The 24,685-nt window shown below is 40.9% G+C and overlaps 1 protein-coding gene across 2 annotated transcripts in view; it reads right to left on the reverse strand.

Moving 5' to 3' along the window:
• Positions 1 to 8,705: 8,705 nt before the first annotated feature.
• ano3 (anoctamin 3) overlaps positions 8,706 to 24,685 on the reverse strand; it is a 34,306-nt gene continuing 18,326 nt past the window's right edge. For both annotated transcript variants that reach the window (XM_058075118.2, XM_058075117.2), the window contains exons 8-25: positions 24,574 to 24,680; positions 23,297 to 23,352; positions 23,090 to 23,211; positions 21,700 to 21,834; positions 21,525 to 21,621; positions 20,987 to 21,047; positions 18,906 to 18,988; positions 18,630 to 18,770; positions 18,220 to 18,381; positions 18,035 to 18,071; positions 17,846 to 17,957; positions 17,240 to 17,297; positions 16,931 to 17,028; positions 16,683 to 16,843; positions 15,238 to 15,390; positions 14,877 to 15,027; positions 14,622 to 14,811; positions 8,706 to 12,749 (exon numbers count right to left, since the gene is read on the reverse strand). In XM_058075118.2, coding sequence (XP_057931101.2) covers positions 12,567 to 12,749; positions 14,622 to 14,811; positions 14,877 to 15,027; positions 15,238 to 15,390; positions 16,683 to 16,843; positions 16,931 to 17,028; positions 17,240 to 17,297; positions 17,846 to 17,957; positions 18,035 to 18,071; positions 18,220 to 18,381; positions 18,630 to 18,770; positions 18,906 to 18,988; positions 20,987 to 21,047; positions 21,525 to 21,621; positions 21,700 to 21,834; positions 23,090 to 23,211; positions 23,297 to 23,352; positions 24,574 to 24,680 — 2,107 coding nt within the window. In that variant the 3' untranslated portion in view covers positions 8,706 to 12,566. The remainder of the gene's footprint in view (positions 12,750 to 14,621; positions 14,812 to 14,876; positions 15,028 to 15,237; positions 15,391 to 16,682; positions 16,844 to 16,930; positions 17,029 to 17,239; positions 17,298 to 17,845; positions 17,958 to 18,034; positions 18,072 to 18,219; positions 18,382 to 18,629; positions 18,771 to 18,905; positions 18,989 to 20,986; positions 21,048 to 21,524; positions 21,622 to 21,699; positions 21,835 to 23,089; positions 23,212 to 23,296; positions 23,353 to 24,573; positions 24,681 to 24,685) is intronic.

Consider the following 24,685-nt stretch of genomic DNA (forward strand, 5'->3'; position numbering starts at 1 on the left):
AGACTGCAGCTCATGATGCCAAAGACAGCAGTAAAACCAGAAAAGTTGGTTGGATGAAAATTCAAGAAATAAAGTTTAGTAGAGCAGAAAGGAGCGTTTACAGTCATCATTTTTGCCTTGACGTTTCTGCATGAGAAAGTACAAATAGCTCTTTGACCGCATGGTTATTTATTGACAAGTACTTTGCCCAACACAGCATCAACAGAACCAAAGGAAACCAGTTACTTATGGCATTAATTTGAACTTTTACGATACATATTATAAATGACATCTTCCTCAAATAATAAATCGTTAAGTCAGTGTTTTTCACTTGTAAAGGAGATTGTGGATTTGTTGGTCATCTAGTGTCTAGTATTGTGTATTTTTTTGGTAGACAAATACCTTTCAGCTGGCGGTGAAGGGTTTTCCTCGCAGTGATGATTCGTGGGAGGTGGAAGGCTGAGAGGCTTCAGGCTGTGTGGGAGTCACTCCACTGACTCACACTGATGACCTCATACTTGTTACATGTCAACAAAGATGATATTTCTTTGGATAGAATATGCACTTTTTTTTAAACCACAGAGTCTGTTAACTGTCCACTCATGTCTGTGTTGTTTAGACACAACATTTGGCTGGATTAGCACTACAGGAATTAAGACCAAATTGTCATTTATTGATTATGTATGAACTATGTATTATTTATGAACTACCACTGTATATAAAACAATAAAGGAATCTAAAGGACGCTGCAGGAATTAAGGCCAAATTAAGACAAAATTAAGACAAAATTAAGACAAAATTAAGACGAAATTAAGGCCAAATTAAACCCAAATTAAGACCAAATTAATTCCAAATTAAACCCAAATTAATACCAAATTAAATTAAGACCAAACTGTCATTTAGTGATTATGTATGATATTTATGACCTACCACTGTATATAAAACACTAAAGGAATCCAAAGGACGCTGCAGGAATTAAGACCAAATTAAGGCCCGAATTAAGACCAAATTAAACACAAATTAAGGCCAAATTAATCCCAAATTAAATTAAACCCAAACTGTCATTTAGTGATTATGTATGATATTTATGACCTACCACTGTATATAAAACAATAAAGAAATCTAAAAGACGCTGCGGGAATTAAGCCCAAATCAAACCCAAATTAAGGCCAAATTAAGACCAAATTAAGACCAAATTAAATTAAGACCAAATTGTCATTTAGTGATTATGTATGATATTTATGACCTACCACTGTATGTACAGTAATTAAGTAATCATATGTAATTAAGCCCCAATTAAGCCCAAATTAAAACCAAATGAAATTAATACCAAATTAAATTAAGCCCAAAATGTCATTTAGTGATTATGTATGATATTTATGACCTACCACTGTATATAAAACACTAAAAGAATCTAAAGGACTGTGCAGGAATTAAGGCCAAATTAAGACCAAATTAAGGCCCAAATTAAGCCCAAATTAAATTAAGGCCAAATTGTCATTTAGTGATTATATATGATATTTATGACTTACCACTGTATATAAAACACTAAAGGAATCTAAAGGACGCCGCATGTTTCTTAGGCTTAAAAGTATCCACCACAGAAGGGTCACAATGAAGGCAAAGAAGAAAAGTGTGATGATAACCATAGAACAGAAATTGAGGATATGTCAACCAATACTGGATAATACAAATAGACGAACCGACTAGATACTGTAAAGTCGTGACATGAGCAGCAAGCACGAGCAGTAACCTCACTCTCCATATTCATCAACTGGAACATGAGAACACATATTGTTGGATATTATCCAACACTTTTTATTACATGTACAGAATTTGACAGTTACATGTTAAGTCAGGAACAAGCTCATTCCATGTCCATTATTTTATATGGGAAAACATCTTAAAGGTAATGCAGAGGTGGATAAAGCTAGATGATGACCACTCATGATACTTCAAATACAGCCAATGCCCCCCTGCGTGGAATTCAAAAAAACTGCTGCAGGGAGGTAGCCTACAGCCACATCTGTCAATGTCAGTGTTTTTAACCTGGTGCTGTTTAGAAGCCTGCAGCGGTCATTAAGCTTCATTTCAAGAAGTCTTGACGCCATTGTACTGAACCAAATCAGCCCACATCAAACTTGCCATTCTTGGGGAAAGTCTAGTTGTAAAACAGCTGCATTGCATCCAGAATGCTGCATTGGAGTTCTGACTAGAATCAGGAAATATGACCATATTAGTGCAGTTCTCAGGTCTCTGGCTTCCTGTCATTCAGGGAAATAGATTTTAAAACAGCACTACTTATGTACGAGTCGAGTTCCAAAGTACATCTCTGACAAGTTCGAACCATCCCAGACTCCGAGAACCTCAGGGAGTGCGGGTGCAGAGAGTCATGACCAAACACGGCGAGGCTGTGTTTCAGTTTTATGCTGCTAAAATCTGTCAAACTTGAACAGCCTCCAAAAGATGCGAAACAGGCCTCAACTTTGGCAATGTTCATATCAAGGCTGAAAACACTTCTATTAGCTTGAATGACCTTGTGTACAAACTGTACACAATAATAAACTTGCCAGCTGCCATGAGCACAATGAGTACACAAATTCACAGAGTGGTTAGCGCACAGCTAGGAGACCAGAGTTCAATTCCACCCTCAGCTAGTATCTCTGTGTGGAGTTTGTTTTCTCCGGGGATTTCAGTTCCCTCACACATTCCAAAAACATACTCGGTTAATTAGCGACTATTAGAAAGCCCATAATTTACATTACATTGTGTCATTGATAATGTTCAGCTTTGAGTGTTGTTTTGTCCTACCGTGTTCAGCGGTCAGTAAACACACCACAGTGTGCCAGTTTTGTCGGTTGAGTGATTCATGACATCTCCGAGCCTTCCTTAGCCTCATCCACCATTTTACAAAGTTGATGATGTGTATGAATTATTAGAGGTGAGTTTTTGGCTCCATTGTGGGAGCTGTGCAGTTGTTTGTTCAACCTTTTCGCAAAGTTATGCTCCCTTGTTCATCAGTAATATCAGTATTATATCAGTAAGCTAACTATGAGTAAGCTATCAGTAAGCTAACTATGAGTAAGCTATCAGTAAGCTAACTATGAGTAAGCTATCAGTAAGCTAACTATGAGTAAGCTATCAGTAAGCTAACTATGAGTAAGCTATCAGTAAGCTAACTATGAGTGAGCTATCAGTAAGCTAACTATGAGTGAGCTATCAGTAAGCTAACTATGAGTGAGCTATCAGTAAGCTAACTATGAGTGAGCTATCAGTAAGCTAACTATGAGTAAGCTATCAGTAAGCTAACTATGAGTAAGCTATCAGTAAGCTAACTATGAGTAAGCTATCAGTATGCTAACTATGAGTTAGCTATCAGTAAGATAACTATGACTAACTGTTGTTCTAGTGAGCATCATGTTAGCTTGGTTTCCTTGTTGATTCCTATGTGTAGTGTGCCTTTGGCTCATCATTATGTTTGTGTAATATGAGTTACGTTACTTTACTTATCATTTATTTGTGTATTTGTCTTGTATATATGTTATTACAGTACCACATCATAAACCTTAATAAAGCCACCAAACAGAGGACAAGCTGCCATGTTCTTTGACTTGAACACACCACCTATACCTTTGACCGCTCCAAACCAGTGCATCCTTGGACACGATCTCACCACGCCGAGAAACCTCTCTGTTTCAGCGACTCCAAATTGTTCATAGGTATGAATATGAGTGTGAATGGTTGTTTAAAATTACAGTGATTGAAACTGTAATTTCAATGTTGTTATTTATCTTTCTAGTTGGATTAGAGGGGATAGAACTTTATTGAGTAGGAAATTAGGGCATCAAGAGTATCATAGTGGCTGCAAGGTGGTTGAGTGGTTAACACGCAATTCCCTGTTGATTCCCCCATCGGGCATCTCTGTGTGGTGTTTGCATATCCGGGTACTCCGGTTTCCTGCCACATTCCAAAAACATGCTAGGTTAATTGGCGACTCCAAATTGTCCATAGGTATGAATGTGAGTGTGAATGATTGTTTGTCTATATGTGCCCTGTGATTGGCTGGCAACCAGTCCAGGGTGTGTGGGATAGGCTCCAGCACCTTTAAACTGTTCACCTTTATGTGATTTATTATTATAACACATACAGTAAATCCTACACACCCAATTGACCTTTCTTCATCCTTCCTAAGAGAAGAACTCATCCATCCTCAACATAAGTGAATTGCACCCTTTTTTTCCCCCGCCCACTCAGCATTTTTCCATCAAGGCTTCCATGTAGTTGTCGTTCAAAAATAATGACGTGAAAATGTATAGATTTAAAGCCTCAGTGGTGTGAAAAGCCACACTAAGATTCTTTTATAGTCACTGCTTTTAAGGATTGTTTTTTTTTTTACCTGACACTGCCAGATGGATTTCTTCACAAAGCCACAAATCTATGTGGGAAAGAGCCAATAGAAACTGTTTGGAAAAGAGCAAGCACTTTTAGAGAAAGTGAAGTGAAGCCAATTCAGGAGGTGTGTTAAAACATCCTTTCCAGTGTCTGCTGCTATGGAATCAACATCATAGCATCAGCATTCAGCTAGCCTTTACTTCTTGGTCGTGGTAGAAAACTTGGCAAGATGGAACTCCCCCCACCCCCCTGCGAGTGCTTTGATGATTTGTCGACTTGTGTTTGTGACTCCTTTGTCCTCTATGTTGGATTTATATTTATGGCTCCAATGGGCTCCATGATTACCCTGCTAAGCTGTACTCTATATGTGTGCCGTGTGAGTAACATCCATCATGTGGAGGTGCACACAGACCATGACCTCATAACTGCTCTGCGCATCCTGTGAAAGGCCTTCAGTGGTGCTCCTTACTCTTTTTAGGATGAAGATATATTAACCAGCAACAATAAAACTGCTGCATTTCAGTTCTACAATTCTTTACAGTTATTACCAAAAAGGAGAATCATATAGCAAGGGTGCAAAAAAAAAGCATATACACAGGCGTCTGAGGACTGTAGTTTTGTTTTTGCAACAGCTAAACCATGCCACGGTCAACCACAATCGCACTGTAACACCATGAAACTCAGTCAGTTCCAGGAAGCTGTATTATTTGAAATAAATACAATGTTACCTCTATTAACGTCTCTCCCGGTTAGTGTGTTTTTCAGTTAACATTTTGCCTTTCCGACGTTGGTCGTGTCAAAGAGCCAGAAGAGTCAGCAGTAAATAACAATTTATCAGTGTTCTAACTGTGTTTATTTTGTGTAAATCATGCAACAAAAGCAGTTGTCTATGAACATTGCTAGTAGCCATTTCCCATCAGAATCAGTGGCTTTACCCGAGTTTTTTAAACACTTGTAGCATGGAAAAAAGCATGTAATAATCACATTACATGTTACCGATGAAAACCTAACGCTAAAATGCTAAAGATGATTTGAAGTAAGCTCTTTTCTTGAGAAACTTCCAACTGTTCAGTCTCTACTTCTGGATTCAGGCTGTTTTTTTTAAAAGCGGACTGTTTATTATCAACTTCTATAAAGTTGGCTTCGGCAGCTAGTGGCACAACACCGTAAGTCCTCCGTAAGGCACTTGGGAGAGTAACCAACCACAGTGGAGTGTTCGGGTCATGTGTGCAATAAATTAAAACAGACCATTTTCAAGGGAAATACGATATCCAAAGAAATACAGCCGGAATAGGCGCAGATTCTGGAAGATCTAGAAAGCTTTCTGTGCTGGTTGTTGTGTGTAGCTACTCTATAGTAGTCCACAACTCAATACAAAGGGATGAAAAATGAGCATAAAAGAGCCCCTTGAAATACCGTTCCACTTGCGAGCCAGTGATGAAATGGTAGCCAATCACAAGCTCAATATAACATACTCATTATAAAAGTCTGACCCCTGGTGTCATCTTACAAAGAGCGCTAAAATTATTACACAGCAACTTAACACTAAAAAGGTAGCTAAGAAATATACAAGACAAATACCAATATGAGTTTAAAAAAACAGTGATTTAAACTTCTTCCCATAATGCATTGTTACCAGCTCTGTGTTATTATCCACAATTAATTGCTTTCTTTAGCATTTTTGGTCTTGTCACAACAACTTCTTTGTTTACATTTGAGTTTGGAACAGTATGTGAATCGTGAGAGCAACGATTACGACAGAATCAGCGTATCTAATTGAAGTCTTTCCAAGAGTGATGTTATTTGACATCATTCGAAGTTAATGTGAAACATATTCCAGAAAGAAGTCAAACTAACATCATGGACCACTAAAAGCATACCTCCACAAGATCTACTGTGACTCTTTTGTCCCTCGCAGGTTGACCTTTGCTATCTTCTACTGTTGGCACACGTGTGGATTGATAGCTATGACCACTGTAGGCTCTGTGATTACCTTGCTAAGCTGCGTGACGAACATCCATCCTCACAGAGGTCATGACCTCATAACTGCTCTAAGCAAGGGAAAGTAGAGTAACATACTGTATGTGTGACACTGGTCTTGCACATTGTAGTTCAAAATGAGAAACATGTTAGAAACCCAGATTGCCCTTTCAGAGTATACTGGAGCTCAACAGCAAATCCCAACCTGATGGTATGTACCCTATTGTAGTATAGCATTTTATAGCCGGAGGCGGTGAGAAGGAAGTGAAGAGAGAAGGAGCAATGAAAAGAAGGAACTTTTCCGGGAAACCCGCTCTTGGGTGGAATAAATTAAAACAGACCATTTTCACAGGAAGCACGAAATCCAACAAATACAGCTGGAATAGGTGTACATTCTGGAAGATCTATGAAGCTTTTTGTGCTGGTTATCGTGTGTAGCTGCTCTATAGCAGTCGATCTTGGTTCTGCCCTCCCACCATGGCTCTCTGGTGGTGGGGGGCCTGTGCAGACCGTGTGGGGCGAGGTTTGCTGGGTAGTAGGAAGCAGTAAACACATTTGCTAATATAGTCTTATGGTTTGTTTAGGTGGGACACAGTCTGAACTGGCCACATATAGGAAGAGAAGACCTAGTCAATTAAATACAGTAAGACACTGCTTGTCTTTATTTTCAGTGCTATATTGTTTTATTCATGTATTTCAAGCATATAATTGAATATTTAATAGAGTAAGTGAATACGGTAAGTGAATAGAGACATCACACACACTTAAGTCAGTTCCAAAGAACTGAAAGAGTACACATCAGTATTCAGGGTCTAATATTGTTTGAGTCTAATGGACATGTAGGAGATTATTTTGGAGCTCGACATAACACTGTGGATTAATGACTGTCTTCATTTCATTGCTTCTTCATTTTCACATGGAAAAGGGTTTACGCGTATGAAAGTTTCCCAGTAGCACACAACTTTCACCGCTCAGCAGGCGTGAGAGGATATAGTATTTCATCAGTGTCTGCAAAGAGTCTTTTTGTGCCAGCAGGTAGGCTCACTTTGCTCGAACAGGAAGTACGTTTATAAACATGTGCTGTTCCAAGCTGAAAAGAAATGTCAGCATATTTCTAAAGGAGGTACAAAAAAAAAAAACCCCAACAACCTCAGAGCAAAGTCTAAAGACATGTAAGTGCGGAAAAGCAGTTAGTTCAGCTCAAGTAGGAGCTTTGCTGAAGAAAAAACATTATTTTAACAGTGTCATATGTATGGAGAATAGTGGATTTTTGGTTTGTAATTGCAGAGGGAACAAGAAATACATCATTTTGCTCCATAAACAGTATCAGCAAATCTTTTGTGCAGATGTTGCAGTTCTACCCTCTAACTACAGCTATAAGTGTGTTTGTGCACAAAATAACCACCATTTAACAAGGCTACTGACCAAGAGGTTGCTATAGCAAAGCAACAAGCTTTGGACTCAGCACCTCCAAATTACGCCATGGTTCTCAGTCGGAAAAAGGTGGATTGCACCGTATGGGTTGGGAATGAGGTCTTAATTGTTCACGACTGAGGGACGGTTGAAGCGTGATGTCAACAGGAGGAGCCATGCAGTCATGCGGTCGCTATACCAGGCTGTCGTAGTGAAGGCAAAGCTCTCAATTTATGTTCCCACCTTCACCTATGGTCATGAGCTTTGGGTGGTGACCGACTGGACGTACCTTCAGGAATAGGGTGAGGAGCTCAGTCATCTGGGAGTGGCTCAAAGTAGAGATGCTGCTTTTTCACATCGAGAGGAGCCAGTTGATGTGGCTTGGGAATCTAGTCTGCATGCCTCCCGTAAGCCTCCCTGGTGAGGTATTCCGGGGCAGACCTGGGACACACTGGCCTGGGAATGTCTCGTTGTCCTGCTGGTGGAGCTGGAGGAGGTGGCCGGCGACCGGGAAGTCTGAGCTTCCTTATTGAGATTGTAAATTAATCTTCGGTTCATGGAGAACTACAAGGAGGAGTAAAACCACAACAGTAGCAATATGTTTTAACAAGGATACAAAAACGCTACAGCCGAACTGCGCCAGGACGTGGCACATCAGTGGAGTGAATATGGTGGGAAAATGTGTGCCTGTCTGAGAAAAGTGCATTAGGTGTAAAGTGAGAAGTTTTACAGCCTTTAAACTATATATCTAATATCTAATATATATATTATATATAATAATTGCAAACAAATAAGGTTGGATACTTAGATTTCACTTATTAGAGGCTATTTTGGGAACCTATCCATGTATTTTGTGCCGCGAAGATGCAATATATATTGGCGATGTCAATATTCCGACATATACATATATTTCATAACATAATACCACAATAAACAGGAGATTTCAATTTAAAATACAATCCATGATTTATTACAGAAAAGAGTGATATCCAAATAATCTTATGTTACATTGTTTTTACACCTCTCAATGGTTTTGTTTTATTTTATTTTTTACATGTAAACAGGAAGAAAGTAAAACACATCATGTCACATTCTCATTAAAATGTATAGCATGAAGTTGCTCAAGCACAATCCTAATAGGAAGCGTAACGTTTTCAGTGATGTGCAGGATTATTACTCAACATGACAACATTCATATTGTGCTATTGCCACCCGAATTAGGAACACTTGTCTTTCACCATGCACACTTCATACATGTGTGACTTGCACCGTACCTCCATTTTAGACAACTATGTCAATTTGTGTCTTGATTAATGGGACTTTTCTTTGGATGTACTTTATTATTATTATTATTATTCTTGCTGGGTCGAAAAATTCAGCCCCTCCTGGAAACACACAGTCTTGAGCTTCCACAAAATTCTTAGTAGTGGAGAAAGGGTTGTATGTGTGATATGTGCAGGACAAAGTAAGTGAAGTTAGCGTTGCTTGAAAGCAGACACTAAATCACGCAGACTGGACTGTACAAGGGTAACATGCATAGATTTTCAATGTTCACACAGCAGGGAACCTTGACCAGCGTTCTAACAATTAAAAAAATACTTTAAAATGATATGTAATTATGATATAGACTATCAAGACTGAGAGCGATTTTTTTGTTTATATTTTTTACAGTGGACATTATATGTCAGGAAGAATTGTATGAGTTACTGGTACTTTGCATGACTAAGCAAGGGGAAAAAAACATGCTTTTAGTGTGTGCTCTATTGCATACGCACTGCAGTGCAAAAATATGTTTTAAGAAACAGGACATATTTGATTGTATTGTAGAAAACATGATTGAAAAGTCGTCAAACATTCGGAAGACACCTGAGAAATGCAGACAGGACATCTGAGTGTGAATACCCAAAACAAAAAAAACAAACAATAAACACACAAATAAATATATACTGTACATTCAACAGCAAAATAAATAGTTGATAAGGGGAAACAAATTAACTATACAAACTTAGTTTTTAGTGAGGAGTGATACACAGACATTTCTTTGATTTGTGCAAATTGTGGTTCACGTCCTTACTTTCCATCATCCCCCGTGTAGAACTGTCATCATGATACAGTACATATTTGTATGTTCAATTTTAGCATGAAGCAGTGCAAACTCAGTGCACATGTATGATTGTCTCATTTCCAGTCAAAATGGCTAATTATCAGCTTTAAATACAAAATGTGACCAAGTGGTTAGCATGTTGGCCACACAGTCAGGAGATTGGGAAGACCTGGGTTCGATTCTCCGCTTGGGAATCTCTGTGTGGAGTTTGCATGTCCTCCCTGTGCATGTGTACGTAGGTTTTCTCTGGGTACTCCGGTTTCCTCCCACATTCCAAAAACATGCTAGGTTAATTGGCGACTCCAAATTGTCCATAGGTATGAATGTGAGTGTGAATGGTTGTTTGTCTACTATATGTGCCCTGTGATTGGCTGGCGACCAGTCCAGGGTGTACAAAGTCAGCTGGGATAGACTCCAGCATACCTCCGCCACCCTAGTGAGGATAAGCGGCATAGAAGAAGGATGATGTGTGTTTTAAAGCCACAATAACATTGGTGGACCACCTTCAACCTTTTATGTACCGTACTGACCCAAATATAAGACGGTATTTTATTCATACAAAATGAGAAAGACGTATTGAAGTACTTATATTCAGGGTCGGAGATTTCTGCATGGCTGCACGAAACAACAAAGCTTTTCTTCCTGTCACTCACATACGTATGCCCGCTCAAAGTAACAGTCTCATAGGATGGAAAAGGTAGCCAACAACATATGACGAGTTATGGCACTGCTTTTATGATGATACTGATCAACTGTCCATCAGCTAAGAAATTTGATGTCCTTTTTTCGCTGCAATCCAGTTGTTTTTTGGTTGATGTTGAAAGCATGATTAAAAAAATCTACTTTTTTTCCTTAAAAAATGGTCTTGAATGTGGTCTTACATTACACTCAATATGATACTACAGTTTCTTTTGTAATGTGGAGTGATGCTAAATTTGTAAACAATATAAGAACAAAATACAGTGGAACCTTGGTTAGCATCATTGAGCTGTTCCGTCAACTTATGTTACAAACACAGTTGGACTCATGTCATGTATATTGCACGCTAACTCGGAAATGTAGGCAAACATAGGCAACATTTTTGTGTACATTTTTGCCGTAAACAGAAAAATATGCTAACGGGGTTGTACACTAACCAAGGTTCCACTGCATTGAGCAACTTGGACAGCCATTTAATTGAGTCAACTTTTCTGGTCAAAGGTCATCACAATTTTCCCATCACCGGTATTCAAAGGAAACACATTTGAAGAGTTAATCCTTCAGTTGAACATTTTGGTTGATTTCTGAATTGTTTGATCAACGAACCACTCGGTTGCACTGTTAGAAGTTGTTTTCCCATCTGTTGACCGTGTTTTCCTTGTATTTATTTAATCCTGTCAACTTTTTGTCTACTCTGACTGGAAATGTTACAAATACATCACAAATGTTTGAGTTCTGAAGTGATGATTGGGATTTTGCCATAGAATGCGTTATTTCACGGCGCCTGCCACAATTGTTGCCGTTGGGGAAAAGCCATGCTGGGTCTTTCATTTTAAGCAACCAAACTTCACAACAATTAACATCACAATGTAGCTAAAACCACAGCTGACTTGCATTCTCATCCCTCCAGAACTGGAGTGTGTAAGTGAGGAACAGTGGATGGATGTTCTTTGTGCAGTGAACATCCAAGCCACAGGTATGTCCAAGTCATGCTTCAGGGCTTCCAACAACAAATGAAAAACAGGCTATGGGCGCAGAGAGAAAGAAGGAAGCAGATTTGTGGCTCCTGCGTGCAAGCGTCACTCATAATGGGAGTCGCGTTACGGCGGACATTGTTGTTTCAGAGCCACTAGACCAGAGCACGTACCCCAATTGTGTGTGAGTCACGTCCAAAACAAACCCACACAGGAGAAAGTTGTACAACAGAACAAGTAAGAAAGAGAGGCTTTCTTTGCACTTGAAAGCGCACGTGCAGCACAAACAGGCACACGTGATGTCGGCGCACAACTGTAGGCACAATCATATCGCAAAATGTTCACATCCTGCAAACTCAAGGCAGTCAAGCTCAGCAGTAACACAACACACACACAACTCACACTGACACACACAAACCAGGCACCAAGAAGGTACACAACACTAACATGCACGTTCTATAGGCTTCATTTGACAAGTCTCCATGATGAATGCTGTTGTTTTACATGTTGCCACGAATAGTATCAGCATGCTTCAAGGGCGATGTACAGTCACTTTGCTCTATTCGGGAACCACCATAATGGTTCTGCTGATGCTGGGCGAAAAGAAAAATAAGACATGCAGCGGACTGCAGGATTCCAAGTAGACGAGAGCTAGCTGCCACACAGAAAGAGAGAAAGAGTGCAAGATGGCTGACAAAGTGAACCGCTTCATCTGCATAGTAAACATTACAGCTGTCATACAGCAGTGAGGCCATGACACAGCACACAGCAAGGGTGGGGGGGTTTGGGGGGGGGGGTGCCAGGCGATGGATCCGGGAGGGTGTCAGAACGCAATTGTGGCGTCAGCACGGGAACAGATGGCGAGGGAGGGGTCCGGGTGACAGCTCAGGCTGAAGCAGCTTTGGAGTGTCATTAGTGAAGAGGGTGTCTTTGGTGAATCTGCTCAAAGCTAAAATCCAGTAAGGGAAGCAGGCAAAGGGGGGGGGGGTCGAGGGCTGTGTGAGAGATGTGAGGGGGGTAAAAAGTTAAGGCCACTCGTGGTGAAAACGCCGTCCATTCTTCTTTCGCTCCTTCTGCAGGTGCTCCAGCTCAGCCTCGTACATCATCTCCTGCATCAGGTACTTCTCCCTGCGCATGCGGTCGCACAGGTCTTTGGGCATGTCCGGAATGAGGTACGCAATGAAGGATTTGATGCCAAAGACAAGGTGCTGAGGAAAGCATTAAGCAATATAAATGTATACCCTCTACACTCTCAAACAATTGCTTTCAGACATTTAAATGTACTAGGATTTAGTTAAAACATACTTAACATTATTGTACTGGTGGTCCCCGGATTACGGCGTTCCTTGTTCCAAGGATTTGTGGTTACGTACACAACATGCTCAGATAAATTCATGAAAAACTTGAGTTTGGTCCATAAACTTGAGACTTGATAAAGAACTAGTTCTCCGCGGAAGAATACACTATGTGTTCATATTGACGGGACTTGTCTCATACTTTGGGCCGACCCGTGTTAGAAAACAACATTGGCCACATACACATCGCACCCCCCCACAGCCAATGTGTGTGACACATGTAACATGTAACAGAAAGTCTGAAATAACAAACTTTATTTGTGGTTAGTGCGCAGGCCACACAGCTAGGAGACCCAAGTTCGATTCCACTCTCAGGCATCTCTGTGTGGAGTTTGCATGTTCTCCCCGTGCATGCGTGGGTTTTCTCCGGGTACTCCGGTTTCCTCCCACATTCCAAAAACATGCTAGGTTAAATTGTCCATAGGTATGAATGTGAGTGTGAATGGTTGTTTGTCTATATGTGCCCTGTGATTGGCTGGCGACCAGTCCAGGGTGTACCCCACCTCTCGCCCGAAGACAGCTGGGATAGGCTCCAGCTTGCCCACAACCCTTGTGAGGATAAGCAGTAGAAAAAGAATGAATGAATAATTACTGTATTGTATGTCCTTCATATGTTCATATGTTCAGTGTGTGAGACTGAAGTATTAATGTAGGTATAAAATCCGACTTATACCAAAACTCACTTACATCACAATCTAGGAACGGAACTTGTATGTAACCCAAGGACCACCTTATAGTATGTTATAGTATGTTTTAGTGTTGAAGCATTGTTAAAATGATGAGAATGTTGTAGAATACAGACTGTTGTCAAGGCTAAACTATTGCAAAAGTGACCTAAAATCTTATTTTTTTGTGCAGTGAGAACAAGCTGCAATCACCCTAATTTAGTTTTTTTTATCTGTAGCGCTGTTTCTTTCAATTTTTATGTACACATTCTGGCCTTTTCATGGTAAAAACCCTTAAAATCTCATCATTAATACATGATGAGGATATTTTGATGTAGTTTTACAGGTTTAAAATATTCATCTGTAATATTTTTAGAGGCGTTTTTGGGAACCTGACATTTTTTACTTTAGGTTGTGCGCCAAACCTGTATGACCCCTGCCCACATGGACATTTTTTTTTAAATATCACAAAGGGGTAAATGTGCAGATTTTGTGACCATTTCTGATAATTTCTGTGGAAATACCACTATGTTTGTCTTTGCCTTTCTTCTACTGTCTGGGCAAAATCTACAGTAACCCCAGAAGAGATCCTTCTGTGGAATGGGCAGATTATAAATTTCCCAGCATGTTTTGCTGTAGTTAAAATGATCACTTTTGACTGTCCTGGGCTTTTTTTTAAAGGTGTTATTTTGTACAGACGTGTTGTAATAGATAAAGTGTTTCTGTTTTTAGTCATGTACAGTTTACACTTTAATGCTATCTACAATATTTATTTTAAAAATCAAAATGCCAGAGTAGTTAATACCTTCTGAATGACTTATGCAGATTACTCCAAGTACTTTATTTGTACTGTATTAGTACTGTATTTTCAGTTCCGTGGGCCACATGTGTCTTAAGGGTGAATTAAAGACACCTAATCTAGTCTTAATATTTTGATTTAAAATATATTTTTCTAATGTAAAAACTACCGTAAAATGAAAATAAGGCCCAATAGAAATTCATTTACACAGGTGTTTTGTAAAAAAAAAAAAATATATATATATAAGAAGAGTGGACAGACCTCAAAGACGATAATGAAAGCCAGCCTGGCAGCCAGGACATGCCAGAACTGCAGCGTGACCTCGTAGGGCACCGTGCTCCAGGGCGGGGCTCTGTAATCTCGATACCTGCAGTATTCCGACTCACTGCTGTTCTTCAGCTCGCTCATGTCAAACACAGACAGGCTGCTGTTCACGTAGCCTCGCAAACATCTGCCGATTCAAAGGATGTTTAGCACACCAGCAAACCTGCGTCACTATGTTTGAAAATAGCTTACTCGTCGTCATGGTGGTACCCCTTGTCCACGCAGGGGCCGTATTTGAAGGCGTAAACAAAGCGAGGAATGTAGTCCGAGGTGATGGCAATGACGAAGGCGTTGGTGATGACGGCCAGCACGCCGATACCTTCAAGTATCCCATGCCAGATACCTGATGGACATCCCATAATAATGGAATTATTACATCAGTGGATGTCAAACTTCAAGTACCACCTTAAAGGTTGGTACTCATTTCTTAATATTAGTACTTTGTGGGTCTTAAAATGATCTAGGGGTGAAATGTTCAATCATTGCATTTCAAATGAAGAATACAAAACATTTGTGCCAAAAGTCGAAGGAGAATGTCACAGATCAGACTCACCTATATCCGTGGCTCGAGCAGGCATGGGTCTCCTCCATTGGGTAACGAACTTGTAGGCGTCAAGACGAATCTCGATGATGTTGTTGAGCAGGGCGAGGAGAGGAGCCAATGGGAACGCTGCTACAAAGATGGTGGTGAAGCCAAACTGGAGGACTGAGAGGAGAGAAGACTGCAGTCGGTGGTGGTTTTAAATATAACTTTATTTATGTTGTGTTTTATTTAGTACGGAGTACTGTCCAGTAGCTCTAGTAGTTATGGGCTAAAACGCTAAAGAGTGGCATTTACTACATGGCACCCTGTTAATTGATTGGCTGAGTAAGTAAATAGGTGCAAATAGGACCTCATCATGGGCGGTATGGCGGACGAGTGGTTAGCGTGCAGACCCCACAGCTAGGAGACCCGAGTTCGATTCCACCTGTGTGCAGTTTGCATGTTCTCCCCGTGCATGTGTGGGTTTTCTCCGGGTTTTTCTCCGGGTACTCCGGTTTCCTCCCACATTCCAAAAACATGCTAGGTTAATTGGCGACTCCAAATTGTCCATAGGTATGAATGTGAGTGTGAATGGTTGTTTGTCTATATGTGCCCTGTGATTGGCTGTCAACCAGTCCAGGGTGTACCCCGCCTCTCGCCCAAAGACAGCTGGGATAGCTGGGACAGCAACCCTCGTGAGGATAAGCGGTAGAAAATGAATAACTATATTAAGAAAGCAGGAAGTGAACAAATATAACAGTTACTGATTGTAAAAGTACCAGATGGAGGGGTAGGATTTAATAAGCTTTGCTTCTTCCTACTCCTTTTGGACATGTGGAACTGTGAACTGATTATGTCATGCATTCAATTGTAATCTGATGCATGTTCAAATTAAATAAAACCATTACCATTAATCAAATGCCTCTTGCCCAAAGACAGCTGGGATAGGCTCCAGCACCCCATGCAACACTTGTGAGGATAAGCGGTAGAAAATGAATGAATGAATAAATGAATGAAAAACCTCATCATTGGCTGGACAGTGTTTGTTACTGATTTATATTGTAGCATCGCTCGGAACACTTCCTGGTTACCAGCGTGCTTTGCGGCACCGTCAATGTAAATAGCTCTTCGGTATGTGGTTTGAAGTCGCCTAGTTGTTTATTGTTGTTCTGCTTAAACAGTGAGAGAGTCTTGTCTGTTTTTATTTGTCTGTTGCGTTGTTGTGTGATGTTTTTGGGGTTTTCTTCATGTCACACCATGACTGAAACTGCTATGCCAAGCGGTTGCCTGTTGAAATCTGATGGGCTCTATGTTGTGTTTAATGCCAGCTCTCTTCTTCTGCTCTTAAAACAAAAAACTTTCCCAATTACAAGTCCGTTGAGCGCCACAATATGTTGTCACCAATAAATTTTTACTTGTAATAATCGTCAAAATAACAACAACAACAACAACACAATATAAGTCCAATATTTCACCCATTTCAAGGTACTCATCCACCAGGCCGTGTGCGTTCATGGGTTGCAGATTCCAGTCTTTATCCCACTGTGGGAGCTGACTTTTATTTTCCACGTTCTGGCTCCCACCAGCACCACCTCCTTTTCTGAGCTTCCTACGAGCCCACCAATTCTGTAGCAAACTGAGAGCACAGCAAGTGGCTGTCAACTCAAGTCATACAATAAATCATTTAATTCTAAAAGTATTGCAATAATACATTATTACTTACGGATAACCAAGCTCCATGAAATTGTTCCAGATTTGTTTGAAAAACATGATGACGCCCATTTGCAGGCACAAATCAATCAAGCAGCCACTTGGATGACACTTAAAATACATAGAAAACAAACTATTATATTATTTCATGTCCTGCACTATAATCCTCATTATCATTTCAATTAGGTGTTTATTCAATGAATTTCATCCAACCAAATCAGATGCTTCAAATTGTTATTATATCTTTAAAAAAACACAAATCACAGGACTGAGTCACTGCTGAAATAATCACCCACTTAAGCTGACGCATGCTTGCACTCACCTCCTCTAGTCGCCACCGATTAAAGAGTTTATTGTATTTTCCGGGCCTCCCAGCAAACCTAAACAAATTCAAACTGTCAACATGAGCTGAGAAATTCAATTAGAGAAGAACATATTGAAGGCTCAGTGGGAAAGAAAACAATTGAATTAGGTTAAATAAAGGATGCATTTCTATGCAAAGATGGGCCCAATAAAATGTCATAGTAGGAGAAACACTGCTTAATGCATCACGGCATATCATAGCAATCTGCTGATACCACAGTAATCAGAGCAACCTGATTAGGTGCTTTGTAAGTGCTGTGATGATATAATGTTGTTTTTCTGGACATGATTTTGGTATAGGTATGAATGTGAGTGTGAATGTGAATGGTTGTTTGTCTATATGTGCCCTGTGATTGGTTGCCAACCAGTCCAGGGTGTACCCCGTCTCTCACCCAAATACAGCTGGGATAGGCTCCAGCATACCCGCGACCCTTGTGAGGATAAGCGGTACAGAAAATGGATGGATTTTGGTACATTGAGAAAGGAAGGTGAGGAACTTATGGCAAATATCCTCACATGGGATTCTTAAAATAAACATTCCACCATTTCATGGGAGACGGCCTACCTTCCGAGAAAGAACGCAATGTAGAATGTGGAACTGTTCAGGTTTACAAACTGGAAGAGGAACATCTTTAGAGCAAAGCTGTTCTCCCACTCAGACTCTGTCCGTGGATGTTCTGCAGATGTAGATAAAGGGTTGAGGTATAGGTAGACAGCCTTAAAAACATTGTTACTCAACATGAACTGGGCTTACCTAAATTTGTCAGCAGATAAGCCACCTTTTCATACACCTGACAAACATTAACATAGAGAAAATCAGTTAAAAAAAATAACGTAAATAAACTTTTTGGCTGTGAATGTGACAGTTCTAGGAATAAACATGACAAAAAAAAATGAATGTGTAAACATGTCAGATGATGGTCCTGCCCAGACACCCACCACATTGAGAGACATGATGATCATGAAGTTGATGCAGACGCTTGTGCCAGAGGTGGCAAACTGCCAGTTCTTCACAAAATGCCAGTTAAAGGAAGCAAACTTCTCCATGGCGATGAGACGGAAAACCACTACTGCAAACACAGCAGTCAGGACCAAGGAAATCTGGACAGATAATGCAATACATGAGTGAATTTTAATAGGATGCATATATTTCTAAATACATGTTAAATACAAGCAGAAAGCATACATATAGCATACAAGAATTCCTCTTAATACATATTTTTTTCCAGCAGGGGGGGATGTAATGCCACAGCTGCACATTAGATTACTCCAATGGTGGCACACAGAATAACATCCTCACTGTGAGTGTAAATCCCCACAGGGCAGATTATTGAGATCAAACGGTTTACCATGAAGAAAATTCCGGACACAGACACCATGAGCCGACTGAGTTTGTCTGAGAAGGGCTGGAAAGGCTCGGGTTTGCCAGATATGGGGTTTACTCTCTCCACCCTGGAATATTTGGCTTCAAATTGAGGCCGCAGCTCCTCCTGATGAATAAGACACATTGTAGTGATGAACTATTGAACTATTGCAGAAGCTTTCACCAGAACATGGTGGCTGACTTAGTGCAGAACATACATATGATGCAATGTGATCTACATTTGAGGATGTTGCTGACCTACCTCCTCCTCCTCCCAGTCAATGAGATCCCAGTCGTAAGTAAGCTCGGCTCTTCTCCTCTTCCAGAACTCCAGGAAGACAGTGGCTGCAGGGATCCATCACATTATTGATCAAGTTTTCAGCAGAAACATACAAATATGAGACATAGTTGTGCATAGAATGACAAGGCCCATCCTGATTAAAGCTTGTGTAAAGGCATCGCACTCATTAGCTCATTCAGATCACACTGTTTATTCAGTCTGTGGTGATGCTAAAGAAGACATCTGATGGGTTTTATGAGAACAATCACTATAAATCTCCTCAGATTTTCAGTCTGGAGGCTTTGCTTCTTTTGTGACACTCGCAGCGCACTACACTGATGATGATGTCTCTATTGTTCTGTCGTGAATTTCCATGGATTCAGGATTAGTCAGTCCAAAACACACAAAAAAAGGGCTGTAGCTTCGTAAGATTTGACAGTAGGGATCTTTTAAGACGTTCGTGGAAATGATTTGGTTGGTGTTATCATATATCATTCTACACTACTGGTTCAGGCAACAAAATTCACATTACTGTGATTAAGTCTTTATAGGGGTTCATGTATTTTGTAGCAAAACTTATTTTGCCACACCTCTCACTATGATACTCATTCAAGGGGGTGCTGGAACCTATCCCAGCTGTCTTCCGGCGAGAGGCGGTGTACACCCTGGTCGCCAGCCAATCACAGGGCACATATAGACAAACAACCATTCACACTCACATTCATACCTATGGACAATTTGGAGTCGCCAATTAACCTAGCATGTTTTTGGAATGTGGGAGGAAACCGGAGTACCCGGAGAAAACCCACACGCGCACGGGGAGAACATGCAAACTCCACACAGAGATTCCCAAGCGGAGAATCGAACCAAGATCTTCCCGATCTCCTGACTGTGTGGCCAACATGCTAACCACTTGGTCACATTTGGTATTTTAAGCTAATAATTAGCCATTTTGACTGGAAATGAGACAATCATACATGTGTACTGAGTTTGCACTGCTTCATGCAGAAATTGAACATCCAAATATGTACTGTATTATGATGACACTTCTACACGGGGAATGATAGAAAGTCGGGACGTGAACCACAATTTGCACAAATCAAAGAAAAACTGGTTACCAGCCAATCACAGGGCACATATAGACAAACAACCATTCACACTCACATTCATACCTATGGACAATTTGGAGTAGCCAATTAACCTAGCATGTTTTTGGAATGTGGGAGGAAACCGGAGTACAAACTCCACACAGATGCCCGAGGGGGGAATTGACTGGGAATTGCACGCTAACCGCTCATCCACCATGCAGCCATTATGATACTCTTGATGCCCTAATTTCCCACTCAATAAAGTTCTATCCCCTCTAATCCAACTAGAAAGATAAATAACAACATTGAAATTACAGTGTCAATCAAATCTGAGCTCTATGAGAATTCCTAATACAGCTTTTGCATTGGATCTCATTAGATTAAGCAGCTGTCTCATATTTTTTCTTCCATTTCAAAGTCGCCAAAACATGATTCTGCAATCAGAAGTACTTTGCTTCAAAAGATGCAAAGGTTTAATATAACTTGACCCACTTTTGTTTAAAGAGACATAAAAGAAGTCTGGATTGGCTCCCATGGGCAAAACACACACACACACACATACACACACATACATCAAACCTCAAGTGCACTCAGTGGTGCACCACTGCCGACTTTAGTCCATTGTGCCAAAAGCCTTAATGCAGGAATCTGGCTCTCCAGTTTTCCTCAGCCTTCATTTAGCCCAAACCCAGAACACCGTGTGCCAAGTGTTCCCTCTGGGTCCATGTTATTATTTTTCACACTGGCAGTAAGATGGATTGCAGTAACATTCCCCATTCTACATCACAATGATGTTATAGCCATGAAAGCTACAATCTACCATTATCATCACGGTCCGGTTTCTACCAGACTGACACTTGTAGAATGATGATTTGTGCTTCATTTTTTTTTACACAGCAGATTGTGTAGAACAGAATGCATGAGGACCCGTTTTTCAATTCCAATTCTCAAATGTGAAAACAAGCCAGCACCTACCCCAAATTGCCATGAAGATAGCGAAGAACACAGTGCCGCCATTGTCGAACAAATGAGTCACCTATACACAACACAGGTTTACTTCAATATGTTACATTAACATTAACTTGACATAATTTAATAGTCCTGCAAACAAAATGAATGTACACGTACATTATTGGAATACACTGGTGTGTAATTGGTGCTGTGATTTATTTTACCCCACTTTCCCATGAAATATTTGAATTAGCTCACTGTGTGATGCGGTAATAATAAAGTCATAAATATATTGTGTTGTTGACAGGGTGAGACAAGAATCTTGTAGAAAAATGAGCCTTTTTTTTGGTGCAGCAAAAGCTTGTTTACAGAATTGTAGGCCAATATTACTCGAGTGGGGAACATAAAATTGGGCTCCAACTCCAACTGACATATGCACCTAAAATGAGGCGTTACTATATTTAGAAATAGGGGTATGCTGTAACTCTTAGATGTCAATAGATTGTGCAGGTGTAAATAAAGTTGTGGCAGATGAAATATTTGATCAAAAAGAGCTGCTGACCTTTGCATAGACACAACTGTCACTTAGCGTCCACGGATCACAGGTTTCCTCACACATTGGACACATGATGGTCGTGTTGGCTTCACAAATCTCTTTACTATAAAAGGACGATAATAGAAGTTCAGTTAGAAGCAATATCAGTCTTTATATTGTTATGCAGGGGGTGTCAGCGGACCTGACTTGGCTGGAGTCCATGGTGAAGAGTCCGTAGAGGAAGACAAACAAGCCAACCAGTGCAGCAGGGATCAGCATGCCCGTGTACCAGCCCAACCATGCAAAGTAAAGGCCAATTTTCTCTCCAAAGTAGCGCCTGATCGAGACAGACAAAGCACACAATGTCACCCATTACTCGTTTTTTAACCTATTTAGGAGGAAGATGTAGGTGTCAGGACGTAGTGGTCTCATAGATCAACTCCACGTCTAAAGAATGGAAGAAAAAGACTGAAGAAAACGATCAATTAGACTAAATAGGTCAGGTCAGACAGGACATTTTAGACTTAACTGGCCGTTAAAAAACAGTCGCAATATTCTCCAGTCATGTTCTGCTGGTTGTTGAAAAAAGTTAAATAAATTCATTCATTTTCTACCGGTTTCTAAGGGTCGCGGGCGTGCTGGAGCCTATCCCAGCTGTCTTCGGGCGAGAGGCGGGGTACACCCTGGACTGGTCGCCAGCCAATTATAGGGCATATATGGACAAACAACCATTCACACTCACATTAATACCTACGGACGATTTCATTCATTCATTTTCTACCACTTATCCTCACGAGGGTCGCGGGGCGTGCTGGAGCCTATCCCAGCTGTCTTCGGGCAAGAGGTGGTATGCACCCTGGACTGGTCGCCAGCCAATCACAGGGCACATATAGACAAACAACCATTCACACTCACATTCATAACTATGGACAATTTGGAGTCGCCAATTAACCTAGCATGTTTTTGGAACGTGGGAGGAAACCGGAGTACCCGGAGAAAACCCACACATACACGGGGAGAACATGCAAACTCCACACAGAGATGCCTGAGGGTGGAATCAAACTCAGGTCTCCTAGCTGTGTGGCCTGCGTACTAACCACTCGGTCACAGTGCAGCCCTAATTCCATCATATAAATTGACACAGGGCTGGCGGTCCCCGCCTTAGAATGCAGCCTACCACTACATCTTAAAAAAAAAATCCCAAGGGAAATCCTGACATTTGTTATAGTCGAGTGTTGGAAAAGGTTATATTTCCTACCAAGCGCTGCAATGACAAATTGTGGTTACTGGGCATCTCAGTTACACTCTGTTCCTTTGTTTCATGAAATCCTACTCATCTAATGCGAATACTGCAGAACCCAACGGTTCTCATCCCACTTTGCTGCTGTTTACTGTGCTACTTATAATGTAGAACATGCAGTGTTGATAAACGAGCATGTCGACACAGAAGCCTGATTAAAAAAAAAACAATGAGGCAATGCAAACAGGCAAACTAGGTTACTCTTTGTCTCTAACGTCTATGATGTATTCAAAGCCGAGCTCATGTTTCAGTTCAAAACAAGAGTGCGTCACCTCATCCGAAAGCAGAGTACCTGATGAGGTCCAGAGGCTGATACTTGTACCAGATCCCCCAGCGAGCCCAGCGCTCATAAAGTAGGTGCCTGTGGTTCTGGGCACCATGCGTCTTAATGGGATGTCTGCTCTTGTATCCACCCTGATGAGACAACAAAAAAAAGGCGGAGACAAGAACACTAGCTGCTGTTTGTGAAGATTCTAACCACTAAATCTGAATTTCTTACCTCATGTGGAGGAAAGGCGGCTTCATAGGTGTTGTTGCCCAATAACCGGTTGATACCTGCCGTGCAATAAAACATTCAGGTTAGATTCAGTGAGATGCATTCAAACAAATTAGTGATTTACTGCCACATGTGAGTCTTAAACATGAGTGGTTCTAAAACAATATAAATTTTTAAATAGATGCATGCCCTTGAAAATAGCCCACTAGCCAAGCTTTTGATTTGCACCTGTAAAATGCAAATTGCTGAAATGAGTGTGATGCTTCAAAGACTAATGAGTGTGCATACTATACTGTATGAATCACACCAATAGTGAATTAAAGAGAATAATGCCTTAATTTACATTATCACCCCCCCTGGATGGGAAGCGGAAAAGCAGAAAGAAGCATATGACTAATGGAGAGTGGTCAACAGTATTAAAATATTCATGCAAAACTCATTGAAGCTCCTCAAAGAGAGCCTGTGATTAGCAGAACCTGTTGGTAGTAAGATAAGAAGAGGCAGTTTTCCAACACAGGAGCTTGTGGAACAGTTTAGGACCAGTTTATAGGACACTCACAATATCCACTGAGCTCCTATGCAAGTGCTTTGTTGAGAAATTGTGCATTTATAAAGATAAGGATGCTCAGATCCAAAAAAAAAAAAAAATAGTAGAAATCTAGCCTCTTAGAATTATTCATTTTCTGCCACTTATCCTCACGAGGGTTGCGGGGGATCCTGGAGCCTATCCCAGCTGTCTTCGGGCGAGAGGTTGCCAGCCAATCACAGGGCACATATAGACAAACAACCATTCACACTCACATTCATACCTATGGACAATTTGGAGTCGCCAATTAACCTAGCATGTTTTTGGAATGTGGGAGGAAACCAGAGAAAACCCAACGCATGCATGGGGAGAACATGCAAACTCCACACAGAGATGGCCGAGGGTGGGATTGAACTCGGGTCTCTAACCACTCGACCACCGTGCAGCCCTCTTAGAATCAACACATTGTTAATACACATCTTGGCTGGCGACCAGTCCAGGGTGTACCCCGCCTCTCGCCTGAAGTCAGCTGGGATAGGCTCCAGCATTCCCCTGTGACCCTAATGAGGATAAGCGGCATAGAAAATAGATGGATGGATAAAGTAGCAATGCTGAGTAGCAACACTGACTATCCATCTAATGATGCTCGATAGCGACTGGTCTGGTCTGGCCCTTCCTCTGACAAGATATTCTTGTTGTGGCATCCATCAGCATTCTGATAATGTTTTACTAACATTTCCGCTAGTTGTCATACCCATTTTTGACTTTCCATCCTCATACTTGGTGCGCTGCAGGACATGGTGGACTATTCTGCTTCTGGTAGAGTTGGAGAAGAAGGTCTCTCTGTTGTTGATCGTGAAGCTGAT

The sequence above is a fragment of the Doryrhamphus excisus genome, linkage group LG1 (genome assembly GCF_037039965.1).
Source record: "Doryrhamphus excisus strain RoL-2023G ecotype Guam linkage group LG1, RoL_Dexc_Guam_v1.1, whole genome shotgun sequence".
Taxonomy (NCBI): domain Eukaryota; kingdom Metazoa; phylum Chordata; class Actinopteri; order Syngnathiformes; family Syngnathidae; genus Doryrhamphus; species Doryrhamphus excisus.